Source organism: Halichoerus grypus, chromosome 7 (assembly GCF_964656455.1).
Source record: "Halichoerus grypus chromosome 7, mHalGry1.hap1.1, whole genome shotgun sequence".
Classification (NCBI taxonomy): Eukaryota; Metazoa; Chordata; class Mammalia; order Carnivora; family Phocidae; genus Halichoerus; species Halichoerus grypus.
Genome location: NC_135718.1, coordinates 11,856,807 through 11,876,396, shown reverse-complemented (window position 1 = coordinate 11,876,396; position 19,590 = coordinate 11,856,807). Strand labels below are relative to the sequence as shown.

Genomic DNA, 19,590 nt, shown 5'->3' with positions numbered 1-19,590 from the left:
GGCCGTGAGGTGGGGACGGAGAGGAGGGGTGGGTGGGAGACATACCAGGGTTAGGGTTGCTGTATGTGCATGTCCATCTGTGAGGTGGGGACAGGCTGGATTTGAGTGGGGCCAATGAGACCAAAGCTATGTCCTTCCCCTAGAGCTGGCCCAGCACACCTGGTTCCCGGCCGGTGCAGCTCAACCCTGCCATGGAGCCCTTCCAGGTGTTAATCCTGGCTGTACCGTGGGCCACAGTGTGACCTTGGAGGGGTCCCTTCCCTTCTCAGTCCTTTGTCTCAGTTAACCCATCTGTGCCATGAGTGACTTGAGCCAACTGGGCCCTGATGGATCTTTCCAGGGGAGCCCTCTGTGATCTCTTTCTCCTGTTCCACCTCGGGTCCTGTATCTGTGAACAAGTGTAGGCTCTGTGTTTCCAGAAGGTTCTGAGGGTGACCCCAAGGGCACTTACTTCAGGATTGCTGATGACTACTAAGGAGGTGTGGGAGGTGGTTCTGAAGAGCCTTTGACAGCCCAACCATGCCTCCATCCCTGTGTGTCTCCAGAGACACCAGCCACGTACAGCTGATTCCTTCTCCCGTCTGACATCTTTAAACCAGAGACTTTGAAGCCAGCATATGCTTCAGGAGCAAGGTTTTCAGACATGTGGCGTCCCTCACTCATGCAGGAAGTGACGTCCCTTTCTGTTGCTAGTCGTCCCAGTGCAGCGGGAGACAGCAGTGCCCAAGGGGAGCAGATGCAGCGGTCCATGAGAACCAGCCTCACAGAGATGGCGGCACCCCGTGTCAGTTGCTTATTTAATATCTTCTAGATGAGTCGTCCTCTCTTTGCGCACCCCCTCCCTGCTTTCTCCAGCTCCTGGCCTTTGCCCCTGCCATGCTGGCCTCCTCCACCCTTGTAAATCCCACCTCTCCCGCACGGTCCTGCGCTCGCCTTCCTTCCCGGGGGCTCCCTCCCAGGCCGATTTCTCATTTTCCCCCTCAACTGTTATTGCAGAGGCCGCGCTCCTCAGGTCTGAGACGAATCACTCGGTAATTATTTCAGGTGTGCCATCTGGCCTCCCTACTCCGAGGCCGGGAGGCTAGGCCACCCGGGAGTGTGCGCCGCGAAGCGCGCCGGGAGGGGCTCACGGGCGCCACCTTGTGGGCAGACCGCTGGGCGGGCCGAGGCTGGATGGTCCGGCCTGCGGAGGCAGAGCTGGCCGTGGGCCGTCGCCTGCCCTGGGGCGTCACGTCTCTCGCCGTGAAGTCAGTGAGGGTGGGCGTCGGAGCACCCTAAGAGGCAGAGCCTTGGGTGCGGCAGGTGATCAGCACCTGCTTCCTGGGTTGAGTACCAAGTAAAGCACCGTGGGGTGGCTTCCTGCCCAGGCCCGGGCCCTTGCCTCCTCACCGCCAACCCTCCCTCTCGAGCGGGCCTGAGTCCCCGAAATACCCGGGATTGTCCCGCTTCGGGTTCGCACGGAAGGCCCTTGGGAAGCGGCAGTTCCGACCTGGGAGGGGTGGAGCCTTGAGCACGTGCGCGCCCAGTGGCCCCGAGGCAGCTCGGGGCTCCCTGTAGGTACGGAGTTAGCCAGGACGCCCCCCAGACCAAGCGCGTGGGCGCTCCGGATGCGCTGCCAAGGCTGGGGATTATAAATGCAGCTTCAGGCCCGGTCCTTGCTGCTCGGCTCTTCCATCCAATCGGATCTCCCACTGCCACCTCCCGCCACACTCCCCATCCTCTACTTTACGAACTACCTTCTCTAGAAATCCTGAGGCCTCCAGGGCACTGATGCATCACTGGTCATCCATACTGTGCCTGCGCATTGCCGAGGTTACTGTTTTGATGGAGCGGAGGGTAAGAGGTCTGGCTTAGGCCACGTGTCAGAATTTAGGGTCACAGGCAGGCAGTGGAGGCAGCGTGAGGTCCCAGAGAGCTTCACGGGGCGGGGGGGGGGGGGGACAAAAGGGAGGAGAGGGGCGTATAGGAGAGTGAAGGTGTGAAGCCCACTGGCCCCCTGCATCCAGCTCAGGGGTCTTCCCTCCCTGCATGCCAGGTGGCAAGGGGGGGTGGGGCTCTTCTCACTGTGCTGTGGTACCCAGAAAGACACCCATGCATCCCCACATCTTGCTGCCTCAAAAGGTGCATTCTGGTTCACACGGGCAGCGGGGGCTGCCTGTATCCCCAGAACCCGTGCCGTAAGCATCGGGAACAGCGGAGAGTGAGTCTGGGCCACCAGGGGAGGAGGTAAAAAAGAGCAGATATTCTGAGGGATTCCGAGGGGGACTTAGAGCCTGACACGCATGGGGGGAGTCTGTCCTACCAGGTGAGGGCCTAAGTTCCTCTGGTACAGGAGATGGATTTAAGGTCAATTGTTCGTTCTAAAGGGGGATGTAAAGCAGGTTCTTTCCCCCATGGGCGAAGGGGGCTTTTATCCAGAGGCACAGACTCAGAGTGGATAAAGCACACCCAAGCTTTAACGCCCCCTCTGTTCCCCAGCAACTTTTGGGGGAAATGGTGGAGAGGAGCCTTAGCCAAAGAGGGGAGCACGGTGCAGATTCTCTTGCTCCAGTTGTGATTTTAGGGGCAAGACAGGTGCTCCCTGCCACCTAGAGCTCCTCAAGGAAGGAGAGTTCTTTTCTGTCAGTCTGGCTGGAGGGGAGAGAGCGGCCCCCAGCAAGCACAGCCATGTCCCCAAGGCACGTCATGCTGTCTTAAGCTATCCCAGGAGTTGGCCACGGAGCAAAACTTATGAGCAGCTGGGTGTCATCCTGTCATCAGAGTGGACTGTCAGGCCAGGCTGGGCATATGATCACATGGAGGCTGGCCAGCTGGTGAGCTTCCGTGCCCAAGAGCAGCAGGAAGCCATTCATGGTGGGGCCTCCAGCAGAGAAACTCTGTCCTCAATTTCTTCCTCCTGTCCTCGGAAGCTGCCCCACCAAGAGCTAATTCCACACATTTCGGAAGAAACTTGGTGCCTAAATTCACACTGTGGTATTAAAAGTCAAGGCCTGCTAGCTGGAGCTACTTGAGACCATCTGGTGACCAAAGAGATAAAGTGTCACTTCAGAATATTGCTGGCCTGAGAGGGTCCCAGACCCCAGGGGAACCTGTAACAGAGACCTCCAGCAAGACCTGTTCTCCTGGCCGCTTTCAGCCCTGCCACCGTCTAAGGGCCTTAGGGCTTTCTCTGTTTGATTAGAAATTAGGGGGACATCTTTAACATGGAGGAGGATGGTCCCTAGCCTTTTCCCCACTCTGACCCTCAGCTTCCCCCCAGAGGGACAGTTCCTGCTAGAAAGAGGCACAGTGCTAACCACAATTCTCCTGGCATTGCTGAGCCCACCTGGCCCCAAGGATACACCCCCTCCCTTCCCTAGCCCACCTCACAGGCCTCCTGGGACCAGAAGGGATTAGCTTCCTGGAATGAGATCTGAAACTGGAATTCTGCCTTCAAGCCACAGGGGGTGGTGTGCAGCGGGCTGTGGTTGCTGGGACCCCAGAGCGCTCGGAGCGTCTGGTGGCACTTTGTCTTACGTGATGTGTTAGACCTTGCACTCAGCCTAGGGTGAGCCTTCTTCATGGGTCTCCCTTGGAAGCGGACTTCTCTGAACTGGAGGGGAAGGACCGATACCTTCCAATTCCGTCGATGCACATTGCAAGTGTCCCATGGAAATGTCCCCTGGTTGCTGCTCCTCTCACCCTCCTGGCAAGTTTGGGTTTCAGTTCCCAACTTAAACTGGCCAACAGCTTCTTACTCCCTTACTGGCAGAGGCGTTACTCTCTGGAGTCACTTGAAAGGGGGTTTGGTTGGAATTGCTTAATCTCTTCATGTTGAGCCAGAGACTGAGTTTAAACCCATGGTCATCAAACTGAATGCACTGCTACCCACTCATTAACTCCTCTTAGGGCTTTGAGCATGGGCAGCATCCCCAGAGCCCTCCCGCCAACCCACCCCAGAGAATGAGAGCAGTGGGACTCCATGCGCACAGCTGGGTCGCCCCTAGACCCTGGGCCACTCCTCCCATCGGCTGAGGAGGAAGGAGAGTATGGTCCTCCATGGGAAGACCCATGGGGCGTGGAGGTCTAAGCCCAGATTCTGCTTTGCCTCTGACCCTCTCCTCCATGAAGCCTTTCCCAGATGACGCCACCCCGTAACGATCTCCCTCTCTGAGCCCAGGGGCTCGTTGCCCTGAGCTGTGCCATCTTCCATTTCAGTTCTTCCTGCCCACCCTGAGGGCTGAGGGGCTCCTGGGAGATAGGGGGTGGGCGGGAGTGGCACAGGTGGCCCAGACACCCCACCACCTTCAACCAGACTCACTCCAGACCCACCCACCCAACCTGTGTTCACAACCCCTGTCTGCCCCTTATTGGCTGGGTGGCCTGGTGTCAAATGACTGAACCTTTTTGGACCTCCGTTTCCTTGTTTGTGAAATGAGCGTTATAGTAGTATTTACCTCTCGGAGCCACGACGAAGGTTAGATGAAATAATGAACGTAAGGTCTTTCTCACAGTGCCCGACCACAGTTGGCCTTCAGCAGGGGCAAACCAGAGCTACCCATTGGTTTTAAATAGTGGGTCTGTAGATAAAGTTCATTTGGAGGAGGAAGAAGTTTGCTGGAAAAAAAAAAGTTTGAGAGCCACTGAGTTTCAGTGGGCCCCTTTTACACACGACCCCATGTAGCCTAGAGAGGCGAGAGAACTTCTGCTAGGATATGACCTGATCTCTGTCTTTCCTGTCTTGTTGGAGAAAATGTGCTTTGCAGTCAGGGCCACACTGGCTTCACCTTTTAACACCCCCACACCATGCCCAACGCCAGGTTCGGTCCACTCCGGGTAAGGGTGGGTCCTCCCGGGGTGGTGTCTGATGGCAAAACAGGGGTGCAGCTGAGTGCATACAGGGGGGTAACCCAGGTGCCTCTTCTGAGGTCCAAGAAGTGGGGGTTTCTCCCCATGACTGCCCCACCCAGCATGTCTTGTTTGGTCTTTGCTGACTCCTCCCAGATTCAGGTCACATCCTGGCACGCACCTTGTTTCATGTCACTCCTTCGCATACGTACCATGGACACCAGCTCTGTGCTGAGCACTGGGCCCTTCAAACCAAGGTCGTCTGGCCATCAGCTCTTGTGCGCAAATTTGCCCATGGCCTCCGTGTTTGTTTTAGGATTCGATTGCTCTGAAGTAGCCCAGAGTTACTGATCCCCAAGAGATTTCAGCTGCCAGAATTCCCAAGAAAGTCCCCCAAGTCTTAGAAGCGACCTCCCCCCCCAACCGTCAACCATCTCTGCAGCAGCTCCTGCCTGTGACAGAGGGGATGGAAGCACACGATGGCCCCAGAGGGTGGGCCGGTGCTCGGGGCCCCAGTTTCTTGGTGTGGGCCTCCTTCTGCAGCATCGAGCATCTTTTCTGCATCAAGGTTTTCAGTGTGTGGGGGGAGGAACGGGGTCAGGGGGAGGGAGCCACCACCACCCAGGGTTGGTGATGGCCAACAAGCCTGCTGTGTGGCGTCATTGGGTGAGCCAGCAGCACTTACCTTCACCGTGGCTGCCCCCCAACCCCTGAGGCTCCCCCCCCGAGGGGCCCTGATCTGGAGGGGGCAGAGCCTAGGAGAGAAGAAAGAAGGAAGGGACTCAGGAATGTGGGCCTTCAGAACCACGATGAATAGAAGATGAGCCACCAATTTCATTCATCCGGGTCCTGCTGCTGTGGGTGCCCCTGCCACCCCCGGAGTTGGACCCCCCCACCGCAGAAGACACCCAGTTGGCCTCTCAGGGACATCAGCTCCATAGTCACATTTCAGTAGCTGAAAGGAGAAAGCAAGCCTTTCAGATTTCAGCATCTTTGGGGGAGAAAGATAAATCTACATTCCATCTTTCTGGGCCCATTCCTGGCAATTTTCTCAAATATCCCTGTAATTTGTTAAAAACCCACCTCATCAGCCCAGCTGGTGGTGGAGGGTGAACAGTCAGAGGAAGAGGGCAGGCTTCTGGTGGTCCCAGAGTCCTCCCGGCCGTGGCTCCTGCTCGTGGGCAGGACACAGAAATTCTCAGAACTGTCCTTTCATGCTTGAAACCCTCAGGCTGCAGCTTCCTGTAAAAGAAGGGAAGGACAGTAATGATGTTTACTGCACGCTCCCTACCGGGTACCACGGTCTGGGCCACTTGCCTGACCCAAAGGATTCGTTGATTCTCTCTGGGAGAAACTGTTATTCCTGAGCATCTTCCTGATAACGGGGGGCTGAGTCCCGACCAAGGTCCCACAGCTGCAAGTAGCAGGTCTGGGCCTTGCTCCTGTCAGTCAGGCGAAGCTGTGCGCACGGAGCACCCCTCTTCTGCTGCTGAGCTGTGCTTTTGCTGGCCCTTCTGCCCATTCCAGACCTTCTCACGCAGGACCTCGAGGCGGGGCAGGTGTTCACCTCGCCCTCTGAGCAGACAGGCCCAGCCTGGGAAGGGGCACCTGCAAGCTCCCAGGGGGCTGGCCGACCAATCCATCCGTGTTGCACAGCTCTGGACACACATCTCATTCAGGTCTGACCCCAAGCCCAAGACACAGGGACATCATTCTCAGCGTGCTGCAGATGAGGGCAGCAAGGCTCACAGGAACCAAGTGACCTCCATGAGGTCCCACAGACTGAAAGTGGCAGAGCCAGAAACCTGGCCCTACCAGGTTTGGGAGGTTTGGGAGTCCTTCCCAGGCCCCCAACCCCCACTGGTCTCGTTCACCGCCTCCCAGCCCACAGCCACCTCCCCGCACCCCTGAACGCGGCATGTGGCTCAGGGCCTGGAGTGGGCGGAAGAGGTGGCGCCCCGCTCCCACCCTTCACTGACACGTCCTTTTCTCTTCCTCCAGTCCCCAGTTTTCATTGCCCAAGTTGGCCAGGACCTGGTCTCCCAGACGGAGGAGAAGCTCCTACAGAGGCCCTGCAAGGAACTCTTTTCTGCCTGTGCACAGTAAGTGCTCCCTCGCTCCCCAGGCCGGGCCTCAGGCCCTTCAGCCTCCTGTCAGCCACACGGGGCCCCGGAGAGAGGCTGCCCCTACCCTCCACCTGGAGCACCGGGCACCAGGGCAGGTCTGCCGTGCCCCGGGGGCCCCAGCCAAGCCACCCAGCTGTTTGTATACTTCTTAGGAAGGGAAAAGATACCCAAGTGCCAAGTCCAAAGAAAACATCTGCCTCCAAGGGTGTTGAAAGCAAGTGGCTCTCTACGCTGTTGAGACAGAGGAATGTGCAAAAACTTGACCCCGTCTGGGCGGTTTGGGAGTCCTTCCCAGGCCCCCAACCCCCACGGCTGCCAGCAGCCAGAGCTGGGTAGCACTGCTGCGGGGGGCGGGGGGGGGGGGGGCTGGAGGTTGCCTTCTCAGCCACACCCCATCACCTCATCTGCGGGCCTTAGGGCCGTCCTGATGGATAGGAGACAAGTCGGTGGGTGTGCTGCTGGCCAGACACCGGTGAAGCCCCCACCTGTCCCTCGCACACATCGTGGGAAGGCGCGCACATGTGCCTGTGTCCACACAGGTACCCTACCCCATACGCTGCACGCCAAAAACCTTCCGGAGCCTGATCGCCCCCCACGGCTTGCTGTGCGCCCTCGTTCAGCCTTTGCCCCACAGACAGCGGGGCAGCTGCTGCATGCCTGGCACAGTGATAGGGGGTGCCACGGTGAGCTGGGGGTGCCATGGGGAGCAAGAACCCAGTCCCGGCTTTCGTGGAGCTTAACAGCCAGGCGGGGAGGACATGAAAACCAGTGCCCCTGTGCACTGTGGGACGAGCTGGGAGCCCCATGTTGAGAATGGACATTTAGGGAGGGCCGGCCAAGGAGAGAGACCCCCGTCCCCGCCACGAGCAGAAACAGACCCGGTTGCTGTGCTCTTGGAGCTGGCTGAGGGTCAGATCTGACAGCGGGTAAGGCCCCTGGGCTGTCACTGTGACCCTGGCCCCTGCTCTCCTGTTTGGCAGGAGGCAGCATCCAACAACAAGGTCTCCATTGTACGTGCTGCTCCCCCCGACCCCGTCCCGCACCCACAGGTCCCAAGTGCCTGGGCTAGATTGGGCAGCATCACCACTTTTTAAAGGAACAAAGCCCATCCCTGCCTACAGCCAGCTTCACAACCCTGCGGGCCTGGCCCTCAGCAGGCGACCAGTGAATTCTGCTGCGGGGATGGAAACCTCCCAGTGGCTTCACTGGTCCTGGACCAAATCCAGAGCCTGGGCCCTCGGGCGCTGCATCCCTGCTCTGCCCACCCCCGCACACGCACCCCTGCACCCAGTTACTCTTCTGTCCTCACTGCAGCTCGAGAGTCCCTTCTTGAGAGAGAGAGAGCTACCTGAGCGCCCCCTCCCAGGGACCTCGCTTAACCCTCCCTCATGATAACCTGCTTCTGCAGGCATCTGTTTGGTGGTTGTCCCATGTCACAACAGCAGCCTCAAGCTCACAGCTCTGCCCTGGGCCTAGAGCCGTGCTGTGGCGGGGACCCAGTAAGTGTCCGCACAATCAGGCAGTCACTGTGGTAGGATGATGGGCCTCTGAGGCCACTTGTTACCTGCTGGATGTGTATACGGCTCTGCCCGGCTGCTTCAGGCCGGGATTATAAAATGTTTGTTTGTTCCCTCTGAGCCAGGTCTGTCCACGACTACCTGAAGGGAGAGCCCTTCCATGAGTATCTGGACAGTATGTATTTTGATCGCTTTCTCCAGTGGAAGTGGTTGGAAAGGTGAGTGCTCCCCGGCACAGCCCACCTACAAGTATGTGCCAATGTTCACGCGTGGTAGGGGCGGGGGGACAGGTTTTCCACCTGGGAACTCATAAAAATCAGTTACCTCCATGGGTCCATGGTTCAGATAAAATTAGCCATTCTCTTGTTGATTAAGTTCTTGGGTATTCTTCTAGAAATGCTCTGTGCTTATTAAAGTGTGCACGCACACTCACACTCATAAATACATACATACTTATTCTTACTTTTTTGGTTCACTGTTTTTGGGACTCCTCCCTCTGCCAGCAAATAAAGAGCTGCCACGTTCTCTGAATGAGTGGCACATCCCTGATTTAGCTCAGTCCCCTATCGATGGATGTGGAGGTTGCCCTCAATTTTGTGTACAATCTTCCCTAAATAACGAGTAGCTTTGTACATATATCTTCACGTACTTTTGCAAGTACATCCATAGAAATCCCGGCAGTGGGATTTCTGGGTCAGAAAGTGCCGATGTGAAACCGTGAGGGACCGCTAAGTTGCCCTCCCACACAGCTGCCCCCCAATTCCAGGCCCTCCGGTGCCCCAGTGCCTGCCTCCCCTCCACCTCATCAACACTGTTCTCGTGCTTTCCTGGCCGGTGTGTGAGCAGCAGGGTTTCCTTCTTGTGTATCTTGTCATCTCTAATAATGGGTAAAACCGAGCATCTTTTCATGTTTTGTTTCCTGCCTTCTCTCTGCAAAGTGTTCTCACAAACATGGCGGTGACTCGGCCTGGCAGCTACGGCCTCCGTGTGACTGATGAGGAAGGAGAGCCCCCGAGAGGGTGTGGCCCAGTCACACAGCAGGCCAGCAGTGCAGCCGAGGGGGGGCCCCGGCCCAGGACCCCCAGCACAGGGCTCTGCCCACCACACTGTCCCAGAATTGGCAGAACGAAGCAATGCCTGCGTTAAATCCGTGCTCTGCTGGTAGACAAGGGTGGGGAGCACCCCCTTCCGCAGCCCAAGGGTCCCTGCGCCTGAGGCCTGGCGCTCACGGGGATCTGGGGCACCCTCTGGGTAGAGAACCAGGAGCCATCTTGCTTCTGCCTGTCCCCACCTTCGCTGGTGAGTGCCCTGCAGACGCTTAGGGATGCCCGAAAAGCCCCATCCACGACCCTGCCCCGCCCACTTCAGGAAGCCCGGACGGAAACACCCAGCTCTGTACCAGCGGGGGGAATGACAGTCAAGCAGGGGGCAGTCTCCTCTGTGGGCCCCTCACACGTGCACATCGTGGCTCTGGGAGACCCTGGGAAGTGGGGGTCAGCGCGGACATCCGGCTGAGGGCCCCGGAGGCCACAGCCTGGGTCTGAGTCCCGGCTCTACCTTCTCCCCAAGGACCTCGGCAAGGGCTGCTCACCCCTCCCCACCTCAGTTTTCTTATCTGTGAGATGGGGATGATAATAGTGCCTGCCTTTGTGGGCTCGGGTGCCGACGAGCTGAGGTAAGCGTAGTACATGCCTATTAGGCAAGAGCTCAGGAAAGGTCAGCCATTTGGCCCCAGGAAGTCAGGTGCTGGATACGGTTGTTGTGCTGTCACCCTCAAGCGTCTGGTATGGGAGGGAACCGCTGGCCCTTGTGTTTCTGATGATCGCAGGACAGTGTGGTGGGGACGTATTCGTCACCCCCAGAGCCCCGGGCTGTGTGCCACACAGCCTGATCTCTGCCCACCTTCGCGGGGTGGCAGCGTGGGGTTGAGACCCTGGATGTGGGCTCTGCAGCAGGTGCCTGGGGATCCAGCCCCAAAGCCACCACTTACCATCATGACCTTGGCGGCTCGTTTCCCTTCTCAGGGCCTAAACATTCTCGCCTGCACAACGGGGACTGTGCCACCTCCTAAGGCAGGAGTGAGGATTCCATTAGTGCATGTGCAAGGTGCTTCACTCAGTGGGGACTGTTACCATAAAGACCCTCAGAGGCGGTGTGTCCTTTGTTCCTAGAGTTCTTTTTTTTTTTTTTTAAGATTTTATTTTTTTGACAGAGAGAGCACGCAAGCATGTACAAGCAGGGGGAGCGGCAGAGGGAGAGGGAGAAGCAGGCTCCCCACTGAGCAGGGAGCCTGATGCAGGGCTCGATCCCAGGACCCTGGGACTGTGACCTGAGCCAAAGGCAGACGCTTAACCGACTGAGCCACCCTAGGTGCCCCTATTCCTAGGGTTCTAATAATGACATCTGACACACAGCAGCTTACAAAGAGCCTTGGGATGCAGATGCCTTTTCAGTGTTGTTTTACTGAAGATGCAAGGCTCAGAGAGGTTGATTGATTGGCCCTGGGTCACGCAGCAAGGGCCTGGCAAGGCTGGAACCTGAACCCAAGGCCCTGTGATCAAGTCCTTCACCCTTATTCCACCCAGCACTCTGTCCAATAGAATCCTTTAGCTGTGGTGGCCACTGGCTTTGATTTTACTTGTCTGCACTGAACATTTGAAATGGAGAAACAGACTTAAAATCTGCATTGACTGCGAAGAAGTTAGGCCCTTTTGTGGGCATTAAGTTGTTGAAGGCACTAGGGCAGGACCCTGGCCTAGAAATGCCCCTAAATGACTGACAGCACCCTGCTTCCTCCCTTTCCTTTTTCTTTTCTTTTCTTTTCTTTTTTTTGCTAACAAAATCATGGCCTGTTCATGCTGTACTGTTGAAATATTAAAGGGATTTTCTCCCTCCCAAGGTTAACCGAGAAATTCCTTGGAGACTGTATTACACTCATTTCCCCTAGCAAAGGAGCTCTGTGGTAATGCCGACCGACTGTTTGTTCTCCATGTATCGTAAACTGTTAGGCCCAGGCGCCTTCATGTGGTTTCGAGGGCAGCTGTAGAAACGCTTCCCAGGGCCGCATGGCGGATGCAGCCGCATGGCAGGCCTCGCTGAGGTCCAACCGCTCGTGTGCAGGGGGACACAGAGCCATGGAGAGTCTGCGGAGGGGCGGTCCTGTGCTCCCAGTGGGGAGATCATCAGTGTGCCGCGCCCCCCCCCCCACAAAGAAACAGAAGAGAGAGCGAGTCAGGGCACGTGGACTCCAGACAGGCGTGCCAGTGGGGGGCGGGGGGTTCAGGGCTGTCCTGTGAGAGGTGTGGTGCCGAGGACCTTCGGGACCCAGCAGCAAGCAAGGTTGCAACAGAGGGTTCATTCAGGAGCTGCTGGGTGACCAGAGGCTCACTGGTCTTTCTCAAGCTGACCCAATTATGTGGGCCAGCTCAGTCCCACTCCGGTGCGTGCCCTGGTCCGGCCTCTGCGCTGGGGTTGGGGGTTGCTCAGGAATAGTCCTGGAGGTCCAAGAGCTGAGCTGGACATCCTAAAAGCAGATTGTTCTTTATCCATTCATGGTCCAAGGACACTTAGGTTGTTTGCATCTCTTAGCCCTTGTGAATAATGCTGCGGTCAGCGTGGGAGGGAAAACAGGGTAGATACATACAACGGAATATTATTCAGCCTTAAAAAAGAAGGAAATCCTGCCATTTGTGATAACATGGAGGAACCTGGAGGACGTTACACTAAGTGAAATAAGCCAGACACAGATCCTGCATGATCTCACCTAGATGTGGAATCTAAAATAATGGCCCAGTCATAGGAACAGAGAGTGGATGGTGGCTGCCAGGGACTGGGGGTGGGGGTAGAGGTCATGGGGAATGTAGGTCGAGGGATGCAAGGTTTCGGTTAGTTCTGTGGGATGAATAAGCTCTGGAGAGCTGACGTACAGTGGTGGGACTCTAGTTCACGGGACTGTATTGTATGCTTGAAGCTGGCCAAGAGGGTAGATCTTAAGTGTTCTTACCAGCGAGAGAGAGGAAGAGGGCAAATGGTAACCATGGGAGGTGACAGAAACTTAGCTTGATTGTGGTGGTCCTTTCACAGTGTGTGCATGTATCGAAGCATCAGGTTGGATACCATTTGTCAGTTGTACCTCAGAAAAGCTGGGGCTGGGGGCAGCCGATTATTTTTAGCCAAACAGGCCAGTGATGAAAAAGCCCAAGCTGTCTGCACCCTGGAGTTCTTCGAGGCAATTTTAGATGATCGTTTGTTTATTTACTCCGTGAGGTCCCACCCTTGCCTCATGATCAGAGGGTCCGTCTGCTTAGACATAAATGGCCTTAGCTAATTAAAATGGGGGTCGGGAGATACAGAGCAATGATTACTTCACAAATACCGCTTTGGGCAGACAGGATCTTCTGGTGCTGCGGAACTACGGGGGAACTGTGATAAGGGGGCCCTCGGTGGCGGAAGGGCTGGGGGCCTGCCGTAAAGGACGACCAGCAGCCTTTCTCCCTGGGGACAGGAGGTGGGCGGGCGGACCAGATGTGCAGGTGCGGGGAGGGCTGTTGTGTCCTCCCTGGGACACCGAACCTGTGCGGCCCCTGGCCCCCTCCCTTCTCCCTGCAGAGGACACTGCTGCCTTCTGAGCTTAGCCACCTGATTTTCACTGGGGAGAGAAAGGGGAACCACATGGAAAGTGGTGAAGCAGCTTCTTCACGCATCTGCTCTTCCCTCCAAGCAAGCGAGCGAGCGAGCGAGGACTGCTCGGGTCCCAAGCCACGCGGGGCCGAGGGCGGGTGGCCTGGGATTTGAACACCCAGCCCCAGAGCAAGTGCTTGAGGGACCGTCCGCAGTGCTGATTCCTGGCTGGTTTGGAGGGCATGCCACTGTCGTCCGTTTCTTGTGGCTTCTGCATCTCAACACCTTGAGACCAATGTTGGATTCTTGCTTTTTTCCAGGCAACCGGTCACCAAAAACACTTTCAGGCAGTACCGAGTACTAGGAAAAGGGGGCTTTGGGGAGGTGAGTGAACATCCGCATCTTCAGTGGGCAGTTCCCCTACTCTGTCACTGTTTCTGTCCCTTCTGAACGCGCCTACGGCGTCCTGCGCCCCCTGGTGGGGAGGGAGGGTGAGGCATGGGGCCCGGGAGCAGGTGGTGCCCCTGAGGTGGGGAAGGAGGCTGTCTGCAGGGCCGGTGGGATGGAGTGCTCTTGGAGCCCGCCGCAGGGTTTGTGTCTGGAGAGGAGAAATGGGCGTTCTTGGCTGTCTTTGGGGGGAGGAGTGAGGGCATGAGGGGCCCAAGCATCTTGGCCAGATGATGCCATTAATATGTGCTAATCTTCCCAGTCTGTGAGGCAAGCCTTGTTATTCCCGTTTTAGAGATGAGGAAAACTGAGGGTCAGAATGGTTGATGACCCAGCCAAGGTCACGCAACCAAAAAGGGGTGGAACCAAGAAGATGAGAACCCAAATGCCTTGGCTCCTATTCCGCTGAATTATAAAGTCAGAGTTATCAGGGGTCTGACACCAAAACAAGCCTCCCTTACCAGTAGCTGGTGCTGTGAAGTCCCCAGTTAGCAATGGCTGCATCTGGTAGAAGCTTGGGACGGAGAAACTCTAGTTGCCTCTCAGAGAGGGACAGCACTTGAGGCTTTGGCCGGTCATGTAAACACCAGTGTAAATGGTTGGTTGTGCACCTTGAAAAGCTAGGATTCACCTAAGGATAGAAGGAGGGAAGCAAGGGGCACGGAAGCCAGCTCTTGAGGGCAGGGCCTGGGGCGGCAGTGGGTCCAAGGCCAGGCATCCTTGGGTCCCGTGACTGGAAGCACCTTCAGGCCAGGCTCTGATGCACAGGTCTCTGCCCCGCCGACCCAGCCTCCTGGCCTTGGAGGAGCCTGGGGCAGGCCTTCACCTGTCCCATACCCTTGGCTTCTCTCTTGCACCTCAGGTCTGCGCCTGCCAGGTTCGGGCCACGGGTAAAATGTATGCCTGCAAGCGCTTGGAGAAGAAGAGGATCAAAAAGAGGAAAGGGGAGTCCATGGCACTCAACGAGAAGCAGATCCTAGAGAAGGTCAACAGCCAGTTTGTGGTGAGTGTCCAGGGCTCAGTGCCAGGCCACTCTTCTAGTGACCAGGGCTTCTGTCCCTTGGGAAGGGGGGGGGTCCTCCAGTGTGGCAGGTTCCCATCCCCCAGGGAAGTGGAATGCAGTGGGAGGATTAAGCAGCAGAAAGGCGACCAGGCCTTCCCTCCATCACAAGGCTCCCCGTGGCCAATCATGGCTGACTTGCTCTGGTCACTCGAACTGGCCTGGCTCCCCTCTATATGTGGGACCAAGGCCTCTGTTCTCTAGAACCACCTTGTAAACTCCTCAGTGGAAAAAGCAGCCCACCCTGGGCCCAGCCAAGGAGCTTTGTTTCCACAGACCCCTGCAGGCTGGTTTCATCATGGGGGAGACCTGACTGTCGATATCCTGGAGAGGTGCCATCTTGTTATGTTCATTGTGTTACCACGTCTTGGCCAGGCTTTGCTGTGGTAACGAACTACCCCCCAACCTGAAGTAGCTGGACACAACAAAGACCATTGTCACATACACAGAGTCCAGCCAGATCCAGCCAGCCTCCTCCATCTTACAGCTGCCCCACCTAGAGTCTTAAAAGCGTGTGCTGGGGGATTTGCCCAGGGACCCTCACTGCCTCAGCCGCAGGGACATGCCTCACACCGCCCACAGTCCGTGGGCCAGAACTAGTCACTGCAAGGGCCGAGCCAGCTGCAGGGAAATGTGGAAGAGCACGTGGGTGTTTGGTCAGCTCTCAATCCCTCTGCCACATGTCACTATAAAAAAACATGTAAAGGGTGAAACTCCTACAGCACAGAGAGGTACAAAATACAAATAAAAGCCTCCCTCTTCGGGTAGCCATTCTAACATGGTGGATTCATGCAGAGGCTTTAATATTTTTAGCCAGTGGAGTCCTACCAGACGTCTTAAGCTGCAGTGTTTCCCCTTAAATTGTAGGTCTTTTCCTGTGGCCAGACCTACAGCTGTAGCTCTTTTTTTTACGCTGTGCACCCCCCTCCCTGCTGTCCAGCACAGAGATAACCCATCATCTGTGCAACCAGTCCCCACCACTATGGATCATTTCTGGTGTTTAAGCCACTGCCCTGTCCACCCTTGCACATCCCTCTGGTGCATGTCCATGAGTGTTTCCGTAGGATGGATTCCTGGTGGAGGAATTGTGGCGTCAGAGGGTGTGTGCATTTTCCATTTGGTAGCAGTTCCCAGAAGGCTCTCCATCAAGGTGGTGCCAGTCAAACGCCCACCAGCTGTGTGTGAGCGCCAGAGATGCCATCAGCCTAGTGCTTTCGTCATTCCCCAGAGGGCGTGGTTTTATAAGGTGACACTCAAAGGGGACAGGAGTGTGCACCTCTGGGTCTCCTCTCAGGCTGCCCCCAGCTGCCAGCCCCCTTCAGTGGGGACCACAGGTCACTGCCTCCATGCTGCCCATGGAACCCTCATCAGTAAAGGAAGGGGCACCCTGGCTCTTGTCGGGCTTGGTGATGGTGGGTGCTACTTGGGGGGGGAATGGTGGTGTGTCTGATAAATGGGGTGGCACGTCTTCGAGGGCCTGGACCACCCTCGACTGTGCCCCATCCACTGCCCCTGGCAGGGAGTTGGCCCAGCGCCCTCCAGGAGCCCCTCCTTGGCGACTGTGGGCAGGTGTGGGAGGGAGGGCCAGCCTGGCCCCTGGCACTGAGCACCATCCCCAGAGCCCTCCTGCTCAGCTCCTGTTCTGTTTCCTTTCCTCAGAAATAACTCCCATTGTTCCTGGCCTTTGCATCCAAGGTGTATGGCCCAGCCTGTCCCCAGCCTGGTCCATGGTGGCCAGATTTCATTTGGACTGGCTCCCTAGTGGAGAAGGACGAGTACCACCCAGTGGACTTTGCCTCAGACCCAGTCCTGCTGCCTCTCCCACAACCCTATGGCCCCCGTCCATCCTTGGGCAGCTGGTCTCCACCAGCAAGGAACTAGGTCCTCCCTGTTAATGGTCCCTTCGCCCAGATGTGTCCTGCGTGCAAGAGGAGGCAGACTTCGCCAGACTGTGTTCCCCTTCACAGAGTCCCGCTGGCCGCCTCCCCAGCCCACTACCAGCATCCCTGCGGTAATGAGACCCCAGCCCAGAAGGCATCTGGGCTCTTCTTTTCTTGACTGGCCAACAAAGCAACCCACAGACTTCACCAAACGAAGCACACACAGGCTTTTTTGTTTGTGTAAACACACACGCGCCATCCTGTCAGGCTTCCTAAAAGGGCAGAGTACCAGCCTGCCCTCTCCACTTTGCCTCCTCACCTGGAACCACGATATCAGAAGGTATCCTTTGTCAGCCAAGAGGGGCAGTGGGCAAGGGCGCCATGAGGCTGTCAGGGTGCAGGGCAGTGGCATGAAGCTGCTGAGGACCCCACTCCAGCCACCCCCCAGCTCCAAGGACCCTGAGGAGGATGAGTGGAAGTGGGTGGCAGTCACTGGAACCTCACCATGGTGCTGTCTTGTGCTCCCAGGTCAACCTGGCCTATGCCTACGAGACCAAGGATGCGCTGTGCTTGGTTCTGACCATCATGAATGGGGGTGACCTGAAGTTCCACATTTACAACATGGGTAACCCTGGCTTTGAGGAGGAGCGAGCCTTGTTTTATGCGGCAGAGATCCTCTGTGGCTTAGAAGACCTCCACCGGGAGAACACCGTGTACAGGTGAGCAGACTTGCTGTCCGGTCCTGCCGCCAGAGACTGAGCGGGGGGCTGACCTGCCACATCCTCGGTCAAGCGGGCACCCCCGCCCTGGGACTCATGCCCTGGACCACTTGGAGACCAAGTATAGGAGGTGATGTTCCCTCAGAATTGGTGAGGACGGGCCAAGCTACGGGTCCCTTCCAGCCCAGGGTGCGGGAAGCTCAGTGAGCCTGCCTCAGAAAGACCTTAGTAGGATCACCAGCGAGAAGCAGGCAGCAGAACGGACCTCGGTCCATCCTTCTCCGTCCGACTTGATGGATTCCACAAGTAGTGGTCTTCAAACTTTTCTCACTGACCCTCTCAAGGAAATCTGAAAATCTGTGTGCCCTTATACAACACAGAAACATCTGAAATAGTTCATCATCTGTTAAAACAGTGGCTAATATTTTGAAACTGAACAATTACATCACATTTTTAAAGGTATCCAGTAGAATCTGATTGCTGTGGCAAAGTGATTTCCACCATTATCCATTTTAAAAATGCCATGAAAATTCTTTAAAGGTGAGGGATTCTCTATCATCCTCTTCTCCACCCCCACAGAATGTTATTATAATGTCATCTTTTTTTTTTTTTTTTGCCTAAAAGTCTGTCATTGATCATCATGCAGCTCTGCAATAGATGGATATATATAAGATTTTTAAAAAATTTCCTTTGACCACAGGCTTTAAGAGTTAAAATAACTTCTGTTGAGTTGCCGTTGTAATGATTATTAGTAGAACCCTTTTCTAACTGGGATCCTAGGAGATTTTACACCGTGGAGCAGGACACCATAGTTACTGGGGCGGGAAGGAACCTGCTTCTCTTCTGTCACTTGGAATCTGTGCCACCGAGAAAGGGCAAGTGGGAGGGGAGATCCCAAAGAATGCGGGGACGTTAGATCTAGAGGATCTAGAAAGGCAGAAAATTCTTGACTTTTCTTCTTTCGGTATTCTCGAAACTGGTAGCATACAGGAGCCCCCTAGACGGTTCCCGCAGACCCAGCGGGCCTGCACACCCCAGCGTGAAGACCTTTGCCACGGAGCTCTTGGCAGAGATGATCTTGGGGAGTCCAAGAAGGTTTTGAAAATAAGAAGGAATGGTCTTGATGACTTGCTCTTCTCCCCCCCACCGCCCCTATCTCCCCATTTAGGCTTTTGTTCTGTTTTCATTCAAGTGAGAAGAGAAAAAATTCCCTAAGGGTTGAAAAAAGAACTCTTCACTTGATTGCTTTTCACTCAAAACAAAAAGAAAGAGGGGCCTCCAAGTTCTAAGCCCTTATTCTCATGAAGAAGAGAACCATAGCGCCTCCCTGGCCTCCACCACTTGCCATGGCCTCTCTGTGGGTTTGGGTTCTGGCCCATGCCTGCCAGCCAGCCATCTTTCCAACCCTGTGGCTGCTGGCTTGCTGAGGTGATGGATCTTGCCCTTACTTGGTCAGCTGCCATCAGTTAAATAAGCAAAGCCAGTTGGTTGAGAATCGCATCCTCAATCCAGATGCTGATGGCTTAACTGAGTTGCACACACTATCCTATTGGCTGTTCTTTTACCCAGAGAGGACCTGCTACTTGTAAAACCAGACACTTCTGCCGCCTCCCTCCCCCAGCGGGGAAGGGGGGCACGTTCTTATGAACAGTGATGATGTAATCAAAGAGAAGAGACAGGAGGGACAGAAGGACAGGGGCGTGCCCTTGCTTGTCACTCCTGGACTGGGAGATGTGCCAGGCTCCAGGGGTCCCCTGCCCAAAGGGGGTCCCTCCTCGACCATTCTCTGTCCCAGATCTGCAGCTGGTGCGGTGTCCTCAATAACTTTTTGCTAATTCCCAGGCCCTGCTCTGCCTTCAGGGCGTCCCAGGGCATCCTGAGACCTCCAGCTGTTCCCAGCCCTGGAGGGGTCTCTCCCCACACCAGCCAGAAGCATGCTCCGCCCTGGTACCAGCAGTGTGCGGATGGGAGCCAGGGCTGGCCTTTGCCTGACCCCTTCCCTGACATCTCCAGGGTCCGGAAGATCCTGGCAACAGCGGCATTTGTTCTAAATACCAGGAGGAGGGAAATTAGTCCATGATTGTCTGGATCCGGAGAGAGACCAGGCAACATGAGCCAAGAGGTGGGAAGGAGACATGAAGAGAGGTCAACCCAGATGCCATGCCCTGATGCTCAGAATGCCCACACTCACATGCTTGCCATCTTTCCCTTTCAGAGATTTGAAGCCCGAAAATATCCTGCTAGATGATTATGGTAAGTTGGGGAGCAGCTTGGGAGACCCCTTTCCTGCTCTGTAGCCAAGATGAGCGTCACAACCCAAAGGGAGCAGTGGACCGTCTGGCAGAGCCTCTCGGAGGCATGGCCCGGGGACCATGGGAGGGCAGCGGGCGAGTA

At 56.2% G+C, this 19,590-nt stretch overlaps 1 protein-coding gene across 2 annotated transcripts in view; it reads left to right on the top strand.

The window, feature by feature from the left end:
* Positions 1 to 19,590, top strand: part of GRK5 (G protein-coupled receptor kinase 5) — a 207,799-nt gene that overhangs the window by 172,574 nt on the left and 15,635 nt on the right. For both annotated transcript variants that reach the window (XM_036123835.2, XM_036123833.2), the window contains 6 exons: positions 6,829 to 6,929; positions 8,596 to 8,688; positions 13,411 to 13,474; positions 14,400 to 14,540; positions 17,006 to 17,196; positions 19,412 to 19,449. In XM_036123835.2, coding sequence (XP_035979728.1) covers positions 6,829 to 6,929; positions 8,596 to 8,688; positions 13,411 to 13,474; positions 14,400 to 14,540; positions 17,006 to 17,196; positions 19,412 to 19,449 — 628 coding nt within the window. The remainder of the gene's footprint in view (positions 1 to 6,828; positions 6,930 to 8,595; positions 8,689 to 13,410; positions 13,475 to 14,399; positions 14,541 to 17,005; positions 17,197 to 19,411; positions 19,450 to 19,590) is intronic.